Source organism: Pelophylax lessonae (genome assembly GCF_965119305.1).
Source record: "Pelophylax lessonae genome assembly, chromosome: 2".
Classification (NCBI taxonomy): Eukaryota; Metazoa; Chordata; class Amphibia; order Anura; family Ranidae; genus Pelophylax; species Pelophylax lessonae.
The window spans coordinates 460461789-460473832 of NC_138769.1; the positions used below are offsets into that span (position 1 = coordinate 460461789).

At 44.0% G+C, this 12044-nt stretch overlaps 1 protein-coding gene across 1 annotated transcript in view; it reads right to left on the minus strand.

Moving 5' to 3' along the window:
- Positions 1-12044, minus strand: part of HERC2 (HECT and RLD domain containing E3 ubiquitin protein ligase 2) — a 308748-nt gene that overhangs the window by 90237 nt on the left and 206467 nt on the right. The window contains exons 62-66 of the mRNA XM_082245322.1: positions 10433-10604; positions 4272-4416; positions 3609-3834; positions 3101-3275; positions 198-378 (exon numbers count right to left, since the gene is read on the minus strand). Of these exons, the coding sequence (XP_082101448.1) occupies positions 198-378; positions 3101-3275; positions 3609-3834; positions 4272-4416; positions 10433-10604 (899 nt within the window). The remainder of the gene's footprint in view (positions 1-197; positions 379-3100; positions 3276-3608; positions 3835-4271; positions 4417-10432; positions 10605-12044) is intronic.

A 12044-nucleotide genomic window follows, 5' to 3' on the forward strand; every position in this document is an offset into this window, starting at 1 on the left:
TTAAAAAAAAACATAAACCTTGATAAATTAGGCACAATAATGTTCTTATTAAGAGTCCTGTAGGCAGGCAATATACAACAGTAGTCTTCTGTACTCAAACAAGAGAAAAGGATTTTTTTTGTCTAATTCAGAAGTAAATCTCCAAAACGATAAAAATGCAAAAAAAAAAAAAAAAACTAAACCAACAACAACTTTACCTCCCCACGTCTATCTTGCCAAGGGCTAGGACTTAATCTGTCCTCTAAATCTAGCCCTGCATCGTCTCCATTAATAGGACTAGATGTGCCTGACGAATCAGATGGAGGTGTTGTGGACAAGGATGGGCACTCAACTGGAGCAATCATACTGGCTGGCATCAAAGCTCCAACCACAGCATCCCTGGAGTGGAGAAAAAAAAAATGCACACACTTAAAATGAAAAGGACAAAAAAACAGCACAACAGAACAGTAGTCTATTTATTTGACTGAGAGATCACATAAAGCTGTCATTCACTATACTGCTATGCCACTTGCTTCCAAGAATCAAATCTCCATCTCCAAATTCACAATGCATATAGTATAGTATTCACAAAGGGTTTTGTTTTAAAAGTAAACAACCTTGTCAAAGCGTTATTTTGCTGTTAATCAGCCCACTGGAGATTCTAATTAATGAGCGGTTACATAATTTAATGGTGGCAATAGACACTAGATGGCAGTTGGTCATGCATGCAAGATAAAGAGCCAAATTATTTTTCAACCCATTACATTAAAAGCACTGCATGCCCATATTGCACAACCAAATATTTATGCAGCTAGAAAGATCTCATTGCCAGTATTATTCTAATCATTCTTTTAAACAGAAAAATCCAACCCAACAAAAAAATGTATCCCTTTGTAAAGACTGATCAGTCAGAGGTATCTGCTGTAGTTCTAAATTGTTTATTATTAGGACTAATTGTCACTACCTGGCCCTGTGAAAACATAAAAGAAAATCTTTCTGTGCTTTATTATGAATATACAGTATGTATAGTCACTTCCACTGGACTAAGGTTCTGTTTGCAGCAACATTTGCTGATTTTGATTGTTACTTTTGCCGAGTTGCAGATTTATTATTTTTAGTAACAAAAAAGCTCTGCTTTAACCACTTCAATACTGGGCACTTACACCCCTTCCCGCACAGGCAAATTTTCAGCCATTAGTGATGTCGCACTTTGAATGATAATTTTGTGGTTATGCGACACTGTACCCAAATAAAATGTTTTTTTTTTTTTTTTTTTTTTAAGACTTATAGAGTTTCCTTTTGCTAAACAAACGAAAAGAAAAAGAAAAATTTGAAGGGAAAAGAAAAATAATTTTTTTTTCTTAAGTTTTTAAAATAATATTTTGCAAGTAAGTAATTTTTCTTCCTCACTAATGTGCGCTGAGGAGTCGGCGCTGAAGAGGCTGCACCGATGGGCGCAGATGAGACCGCACCGATGGGTGCTTATGAGACGGCACCTATGGGCGCTGATGAGACGGCACCGATTATCAATGTAAAGACTGTACGGAGGGCCTTGCCGGTTCTCGGCTCACCTTTCCTTACACAGACAGCACATGACGAAAGGACCTGGCAAGTCTATTTACATGTGATCAGCTGTGATTGGACACAGCTGATCACAAGGTAAAGAGCCGCTGTGATTGGCTCTTTACCCGGGATCTGTGAGCAGATGTGTCCAAAAGACACAGACAGCGCCCCATGCATCCCCCACGGTCGGCAAGTGGTTAACAAAAAAACTGACAACTATGCAAAATATCTTTGAAGATTATACATAATTTTCGGGGCAAGCTTTTAGCTAGCATCAGTTTGATCAGTGACTGCATGCAGATATACAGGACTAAAAAAAAAAAAATTTAAATTATAAATCTAACATACATAAGGGCCAGTTCACACTTCCACGAAAATGCAGTCCACATTCTGGTGCAATATTACTTGAATAGACTCAAATTGAACCATAAGTAGTGCATGCACTCCTTTGCAAAAATGTTCTGCACCATGTGCTCTGGTGCAGGCAAGGGCACTGCATTGGCAATCTGCGTTTGGGGTGTCGTTAGGATTACAGTGACAGCCACAGCAGATCGCACACCTAGAGTGTTTTGAACACGGCGTGGCAAAACATGACTCGGGTTTCCCGAACTGCATTGTGGTGTGAACAGCCTTAAAATTGCAGCAATCATAGAACCACAAAAGTGTGTGCATAATTCTCGGCATCTCCTTGCTCATGTGAGTGCCTGACTACCTCTACAGAAGACTGAAGAGTCTGAGGTCAAACCAAAGCCAATTTTATGCAAGAAAAATGGAATCCCTAGCAATGTCCTTAGGTTAACTATACAGGAATTCCTGCCGTACTCATTTAAGTGGATGATGTAATGTTTATTTTTTTCAATGCAGAGGCTGACAATGCTATTATGGCAAAACCAGAACCCAGCCGCTAATACTCCTATGGGAAAGATAAGCAATTGTATTGGAATACCGTAACCGTATACAAAACAGAAGAGATATATATATATATATATATATATATATACATACATATACACATACATACATATATATATATATATATACACACAGACACACACACACACACACACACACACACACATGCATACATACAGTTAATAGGAAGGTAAAGAGGTTTTTTTTCCCCCTCCAAAAAAACGGCACTTTTCTTTTAAATAAAAACATACTTGTCTAAAAACAATGAACAGCAACATCTAAACACATTCAAATGCTTACACGTAATAGTCACAGTTTTAGGTTGGGTTTAACTTTATTCTGCTTTAAAACCGGTATTAATCCAATTCTCTCCAATAGAAACATTTAATTGCTTCTTAAGCGATTACAATTCTCATCTTTCTCTCAAAACCCCAGATACAGCATCCTCAACAGATTTCTTTAGGGTACAATTGCTTTGGTGTATAGGAACAGCTGGCAACAATTACCATGCAAAATAATGGGTGTGGGAACATATGATTACTAATAAAACCTTACTTAAATGCAAATTCATTTATATACACATTCTCCAAAGACTTGTTTAGTGAGGGGAAAAAAGAAAATACTGTTGACCTGCAATATTTCCTACCTAGCATACATAATCTGCAATGCAGTGAGAACGTGAGAGAGTGCTTGCTGCTTGGCTAGATTGCCGTCAATAGACAGCAGAATCTTTGCAAGGGATGGCCGGTTTGGCTTAGCGTTATTCACTCCGTTGATTTTATTGCTGGAGGAAGATGAAGACTCTGGATCTGAAGGCACACCTACAAAGAGGAACAGCAGGGATGTTTATCACAATGCAGTAATGAGTGTCTATTAAACAAACCTTTTCCAACAAATCAATGTTTAGAATTTCTCTTGTTTTGAAGAGGATCTCTACTTTTTTTTTTTATTATTTACTTGACAGCTTATAGCTGGACAAATCTAAGTAAAAGATCTGTCCATTGAGACCTAATACTACATCTGACTAGGCATTTAATCAACGACACTGCAAGTATCAATTCCCTGTTCTCTGAAAAATCAGGATGAGATATCTATTTAAAAAAGGTCACATTCTAGACCGGAAAATCCCTAAATGTATTGCCAAAGTTCATTACCAAGATAGGAAGCTCCAAGCGGGTCCCTGGCAGTTTGGAAAAGAACAGGTTCATGGACAGATGGTGTTGCCACATCCACTGTTGTCCAAGCTACGCTGTGAGAGGACCCACAAGCCACACGTGTTATTTTCTGCCCTTCTAAGCCATGGACAAGGGTAGGCTTCCTGTTAACAGTAGTAGTTCCATTTCCCTGCTGCCCATGATCATTGTCTCCCCATGCATACACCTGCAAAGACAAGGATACAAAAAAATCCTTTAATAATGTTGTTACAACGATACATATTCAAGAGGAAATGCCTGTTCAGTTCTAAAATAAAGTGTCCAAGTGAAGTAGAGGGATAGAAATCCCCAAAATTCTACGGTTACATAATTTTGAGGAGGGAAAAATGGTAAAGAACAGACTCTCAAACTTTGGCACCACAAACAAAGGTTACCTTTCTAAACGGGTTCCCATGAGAATGTACAGTTCACAATTTATTAAACATACATGGCAAACCATGTTATCTTAACGTGCTTTAAGATATATGCAAGTCTTCTTAAGATCTTCTAAATCCTTATTTGCAACAGTTATGATAAAGAACAGAGTGCTCATCTTTGTTTCATAGTGTAAACTTTTATACAAACATTTGAACAAGAAAGTTAAAACAGGCTGTTCCACCTTACCTGTCCTGTGTCAGTCACGGCCAGACAGTGCAAAGCTCCAACAGCTACATGAACAATCTTTTTTCCTCTGAGCCCTTCCACGACTTGAGGTTTTCTTACATGGACATCGGTACCATGACCTAACCTGAAGTAGTCTCCTTTTCCCCTAAAACGTCAGCACAACTTTAGAATATGTACTTTCCAATATTCCATAGGATGACACCAATATTACAAAATAAAAGCAGCAGTCAAAGACACACCGCCAACATAGAAGTTACTGGTGGGAGGACAATTACGTGTGACCATTTATAACCGACATCACATCCTAAAACCTTGACAATGCAAAACCACTTACCAGGAGATTTGAAATATTTTAGACAGACAGGCACACAATTAATCTCTTGCTGTCAATGTACCAAAAAAATTGGATTTTTGTCTTAACCGTAAAATCATTTTCTCTGATGTTCATTGATGGACACAGAACCCACCCCTCTATTTAGTTGGGTTATTTTTCTTCTGGGTTATGCTGCTCCCTACAGGAGTAGAAGACTAGGCAGGATAGGCAGGAAAAAGCTTTACCATGCCTATGGGGCAGTCCCAGGAGGATATACTCCCACACTCTGCTCTAGGCATTCAGTTTTATTGCAAGCAGTGTCAGAAGAAAAATAACCCAACTCAATAGAGGGGTGGGTGCTGTGTCGGTTAATGAACATCAGAGAAAAGGATTTTAAAGGTAAGACAAAAATCCAATTTTCCCTTTCGTTCATTGACGGACACAGCTCCAGAATCTTAACCACTGGGATGTCCGAAAGCAGTGGTTAACATGAGAGGTGGGAAAAACAGCAGAAAAAAATTCCAAAAGGCTAAACCTATCCATCCAGGTAACACATGGAGCTCAACGAGGAACAACTGGAGCTCACCTGAAAACCATACACCCTCAATGAGGACCAGGTCAAACAGCGGCCTGCAAAACCTTGCGGCCAAAAGCAGCATCTGCAGATGCCAGTACATCCACCAGGTGGCCGTCTGGCAAACCTATATCACCGACGCCTGATGGCGGAAAGCCCAATAGGCGCTAAGCGCCCACGTAGAAAGCGCCTTGACAGGGAATGGAGAAACCTGACCCTTGATGGAATGGGCCTGCACCACTGTCCTGTTTGTCTATCTGGAAATGGTCACAGCAGATGCGACCAACCCTTTGCGAGGTCCATCCGTAAACACAAACAGTAAGGCTGATTTCCTAAACTACTCGGTTGCCGCAAGGCACACCCTGAGCGCCCGACCCACATCCAGAGAGTGCAAGGCAATCCCCCTAGGATGTTTAGATCTAGGACACAGAGAAGGCAACATAATCTCTTCATTCAGATGAAAACCAGAAACAAGCTTAGGAAGGAAAGACTGACAAGGGCGAAACACCACTTTATCTCTGTGATCCACCAGGTAAGGTGAACGACAAGACAACGCCGCCAACTCCAACACCCTGCGTGCAGAAGTAATAGCCACCAAGAAGGCTACCTTCTGGGACAATGTAAGCAGAGGACCAAATATTTTTAGAAGGCGGTTACTGGAGAACGGACAGCACCAAATTGAGATCGGAGGCAATGGAGACCGTTCTGGGGGAGCCAAGTGGCGAACTCCCTGAATAAATGGTGCAAACCAAAGAATGTGTAGTCAAAGGACGGTAAAAGAAGACCGCCAAGGCCGAAAACCTGGCCCTTTACAGTACCCAAGTCCAGGTGCTGCTCAACACCTCATTTGACGAATGCCAAAATCCAAGCCACTGAAAAGGGAACGGGGATGACCCCCAAAAGACACACCACGCAACGTACGTCTTCCAGACGAGATGGTAAATCTTCCTAGGAGGTAGATTTTCTAGCCTTTAACAGCGTGGGAATCACAGATTCAGACAAGCCCTATTCTTCAGCACCCAGCTTTCAACAGCCAAGCTGTTAAAGCCAGCAACTGTAAAGCAGGATGGAAGGGAAGATTGGCCCTTGGGCCAATAGATCTTCTCTGAGAGGAAGCCTCTAAGGGGCATCGGGACCAGCCATACCAGATCGCCATGCCAAGACCGGCGAGGTCAGTCTGGAGCCACTAGGATGACTGGATCCCTTCTTCCCGATCCTTCGCAGAAGACTCGGCAGAAGTTTTAGCAGGGGAAACCAAGTGGGAGGGCGAAACGCATCAACGTACTTCCGGTGCGACAGAGCTTTGACGTTAGTTCCTGGTATCAGTGGAACGCACGCGGATACCAGGGCTTGTATGCAGGTCTGGAAGAACCCACTCCCAGATTACTAGACCAGGTCCACTTGGAACAGACCTTGGAATGTCCTGACAGACTTCGATCCTTTGTGAGACAAAAAGGCTGCATATTAGCCAAGTAAAAAACCGGCCTACGTCTGCGACGAGACTCCTTGCCCCTGGCAGCCTGTGGAAGAGTACTCTCCCCCCCCCCCCCCCCCGTAAGACCCTTAATGATAGCATCCATATCATGCGCTGAAGGACCACTGCGGTCACGGACAGCCTAGAAACTAAGAGAGCTACATCCAGAGAGGCATCACAGACAAACTGTAACCCCTGGACCAACTGGTCCACCAGCTCCGCAAGGGCAGGGGGAAACTGTTCCCCCACCAGATCCTGGCGCAAAAGCTTTGCCCACTCCGTTAAAGTCTGGGACACCAATGCTATGGCAAACACCGGCCTAAGGACCAAACCGGCCACAGTAAACATGTGGCGGACCAAAGTCTCGGCTTTTCTGTCTAAGGGGTCTTTAAAAGCTGGAGACCCCTCCACCGGATTAGAGTTGATTTTTTCAGCCTGGAACCTGAGAATCCACCACAGGTGGGACTGTCCACTTTTTTTAAACAGGGACTCTTCAAAGGGATACTGTCTAGCGAAAAACACTTAGGCACCAACCTATTGCGTTTAGGCCACTGACTCGTGACAATTTTGTCAAAATAGGCAGGAAAAGGGAATACCTTTGCCGCTTTTGGGGAGCTATGGGTACCAAAGGGGACCGGCGCCTCCAACACAGCAACAGCTGCATCCTACATTTTTAAAGTTTCCCGCACTGATACAATCAGTGCATCCACCAGCGCCGTCTCATGTGCGGCTGCAGTAGAAGAGGAATCCTCCTCACTTCAGAGCACTCAAAGTGTGTGGACGCAGACCCAGTAGGGTCGCTACATACTAATATCACCTCAAAACATAAACAGGGGAGACAAACGTCTGATTCTGCAAGGGGACGCCGACAAAGGGTCCACAAATGGACCATCTACGAGACCCTGCAAAAGAAAGGGGGTCGCCTTAAGAGCCCACCATAGAGGACATAATAGAACATAGCCCCCCTTAAAGGTGGGCCGCATGCTGTGACGCGGACGTGAAGGCAGGGCACTCCCGCTCACACAATAATGGCGGCAAAACTGTCACTAAAAATGAAGCGCCCCCACGGCACCACCCGGTTCAAGGGAGGTGCAAAGCTGACCTAATGGCCCAGATCCTTGGTCCGGCAGATGCCCGGGGGGGGGGGGGGGGAGAGGGAGGCTTCAGCTAGACCCACTGAGGCTGTCCCCCAACGACGGCGTCGGACTCGGCCGCATGGCCTAGTAGGTAAATTTTTAGGACACCTCACCGCCAGGACGCGAGCCCCAGCAGATCCGACCACCCAGGGCAGTGGAGGGGGAAGGCAGATGCCCACACAGGAAGCAGTGACTTCAGCCAGCGTCACAGGGGCCGTCATCACAAATTTTGGGCCAGATCTGGCCGTGTAAGTCGCGTGCCCGCGGATGGTAAAACATCTGCTCCCCCAGCAGGGAACCCTGCTCAACTACCCGTTGCCCACCAGGAAAAACCCGGTCAGCAGCCCGCACAGCATCAGTAGCTCGGCCAGCAGCAACTACAGCCAACCCATCATAGGAGCATGCAGCAAAGCCAGCTCACAACCGCACCCGGGGAGGGGGGGGCAAAAGACCCATAGTGACCGTTTAGAGGGGCTGGGGGGAAAGGGAGGGGAAGTCAGGGGTCCAGCCATCCCAGGGAAAGCCCACGTCAATCCCAAAAGACCCACCAGGGGAGAGGGGCACTACTTACCACACCATGGAATTGGGTGGGCACGACTCTGGGCAGACCACTGCACCATCGGAATGGGGGTGCTGCGGGCCACTGCTCAAGCCGGAACCAGGTCGTATGCGCCCTCGCAAGACATTAACTCGCAGGCCAGCCTCCGTCCAGTGGGGCTATGTCACGGCCGACCTAGCGGAGGCTGAGGCCTGCGCACACTCGCTTGCTGGACTGGGGAGACCTTAAGGATCTAGAATATCCAGTCTGTCGCCCAGTCCAGCAATTGATTGTAGTTCTCACAGGAACAGAAAGTAATAAGAGAGGATAAAATTCAATTTAAAAAAAAGGGAAAGAATTGCTAGGACCAGAGATCCCAGCAAGGAACTAGGTCCTTACTCCTGACTAGGCAAAAAAAAAAAAACAATTCCTAGAGCAGAGTGTGGGAATATATCCCCTGGGACTGCCCTATAGGCGTGGTAAAGCTTTTTCCTGCCTAGTGTCCTACTCCTGTAGGGGCAGAATAACCCAATGGTTAAGAAGATTCTGGAGCTGTGCCCGTCAATGAACGAAAGAGAAATTTTGGCTTTAATGCCCACATGTGTGTGTCCAAGGGTGACAGAACTTTCTGTGCTCTGAGCGTACTAACTGTGCACTCCCAGCACAGTAACCAAGCTGTCAAAGACCGCTTTCGATCTCTGCTAATAATCAGTAGCCACCAAGACCAGCCCTGATCATGTGAACACTGGCAGCCAATCATAGTTGCCAAGTGATCAGCCGATCCTTCCTGGCCCCTCAGCCTAAATTTCAAGGGATGCAATGGGGGAAGGAATTAAATATGTCAATATATACTTTTAAGTTAGTTTGCCAAGAATATGGATGACAAGACCACCAAATGTGACCTGGCCAGTGTTGGGTAGCGGCTCATGTGTCATGTTCTGTCCTCAGAAGGAAGCACTTTTTATGGAACAATCTGAACAGCTTAATTTTAACAGCCAATGTTAAATCAGGAAGCAATTGGGTTGTGTATAGCCATTTTAGCAGTAAAAAAGTTTAAAGAACATTATACTAGTGATTTACTAATCTGGGGTAAAGTAGTGCTGACTCACAAATATGGGTGCTTACTCATTCAGTTTGCTATATGTACTAAGCAATCAATATTTGCAAAATGAACTATAGTTAAAATGGTTTCGTGATAAAACAAACAAGAGCATACTGATCTAGTTGATAATGTTACCGATTAGACAAACATCCATTAGCAATAAAATGCGCTCACAATAAAAGCAGTAGCCCAAAACACAGTTTTCTGTGTAGCATCCAAATACACATGTGCCACAGCCAATGGCAGGGCTTGATCAGCATTCAAAAGCCGGTGGACAAAACAAACAATCTTTTGGATGCCACACAGATGGCTGCGTTTTGGACCACAGATAGCAACTGTTTATTTTCATTGTGACTGTATTTTGTTATTATTGGATTTTAGGCCACCAGAGCAATGTTAGTGCACAAGCTCGATCCACTCTTGATGGTTTTAGCTCTATCACAGTTATAACGATCATGTTCAAGGCATGATTTGAATGTTATACTATTCAAGCAGATTATTTTGTTTTTCCCCCTTTTTCCCATCTATTAACTTAAAAAGGCTGGGGTTTTTTTTTTTGCAAATCGGACAACTCATTTCACACAGTTAAACTGGTGTTGCCCTCAAAAAATTTACATTCACAGTTAACCTCCCTATGTGATTCGGAAAAATTGTATTTATAGTAACACTGAACACTGTTGATACTGCAGCCATCAGAAGGTGGTTCAGTGGGACAAACTCACTGAGCCCAGACTATGGGACAACAGTGTATTCATAAATCTAAGTCTATCAAAGGAGGCGGTAACTAATAATCAGTTATTGGGAGTAAATTGATCAACAAAATCTTTTCAGAAAACTGTGCTGATCCTACATTTAACTAAGAATTGAAGAACTGAACAGGAGTATGACCAAAGAAAAAAAAGCTTCTCCTTCAGAATCCGCAACTATCTACAGTTTAGAAGCCCCTTCTAGAAGCAGAATAAACTCTTCGATTAGTGAAAAACCTCATTAAATACAAATGACATATAGCACTGATTAGCATTACCATGTCCAAACAACTCCCGATTTGGTCAGTGCGAGGGAAAATTGGGCTCCACACTCAATCTGACACACTCCCTGTCCATTCAGTCTTTCTATATTCTGGGGGACATTACATCCCTCACTGCCTCCACGGCCTAGCTTCCCAAAGTCTCCATCACCCCAAGAGAACACCAGTCCTGGAAAAAGAAACACAAGTTAAAGGAAATCCGTAAGAATCTGGATGCAAAACACAGACAGAGAATACATATTAAAGTTAAGAAAACTGCAAGACAATCTCAGGTTGAACTAGAAATGTCAAATTCAAGATGCTCACAGAACACAAAATCTTTAACTCCAAGCAATTTATCCCATGTAAGTGTATTTATATGTGTGACTGCTATCACTCAATGGTGGATCTCCAGATGCTTAAAACAAGTATAAATAGAATAAACTGGATGTAAAAGTGGAGATCAGCTTTGGAACCAAGTTTCTGCATTGTTTGATTAGTATTTAGATTCTCTGATTAGGATTTGGAACTGCTGTGTACAGTTAATCTTAATCAACAAATATGGGAAGAATGTGACCCAAAGAGTCATCACATTTTTTAGAACAAAACTATTATCTTACAAAAAATTATATTACTACACGGCCATTCTGGGAAACCAGTTTTGAAATAGATAGCTGTATGCTGGTAGAGTTACTGCCTGTGAATAACTTAACCACCTCAATACAGGGCACTTAAACCCCCTTCCTTCCCAGACCAATTTTCAGCTTTTAGCGCTGTTGCAATTTGAATGACAATTGCGCGGTCATGCAACGCTGTACCTAAACCAAATTTGTGTCATTTTTTCCCCACAAATAGAGCTTTCTTTTGGTGGTATTTGATCACCGTCAGGTTTTTTCTTTTTTGGTGCACAAATAAAAAAAGTCTGAAAAGTTTGAAAAAAAAGTTTTTTTTGTTTAGGTTATAAAATTTTGTAAAACAGATTTGTTTTTTTCTGCACTGATGAGCACTGATGATGCTGCACTGACAGGCACTGATGAGGAGACACTGATGGGGTGGCACTAATGGGGTGGCACTGATATGCAGCACTGATAGATAGCACTGATATGCAGCATTGGTGGGCACTGATAGGCAGCGCTGATGGGCACTGATAGGCAGCACTGATAGGTGGCACTGTTGGGCGGCAATGATCGGCACTGATGGGTGGCACTGATCGGCACCGATAGGCAATAATGGGCACTGGTGGGCAGCACTGATAGATGGCATTGGGGGGCAACACTGATCGGGAGGGCACTGGGGGGCTCTCTGAGCCCTGCTTGCCATCCCTGGTGGCCATAGTGGGCATCCCTGGTGGTCATGGGTGGGCATCCCTGGTGGCTTAGTGGCACCCCTCCCCCCCCCCCCCCCAGGGCTGCACTGGTAATCAATGTTCTGATTACCAGCACAGACCCCCCCTGTGATCAGTGAGTAATTAGAAATACTCACTGATCACCCCCGCAGCAGCACCGATCATCCCTCTTCTCCTCACTGACAGGATCTGTCAGGAGGAGAAGAGATCGAAGCCGTTACAACGGCTCTATTTACATTACATGACGGCTGTGATTGGACACAGCCGTCATGTGATCAGGAGGGC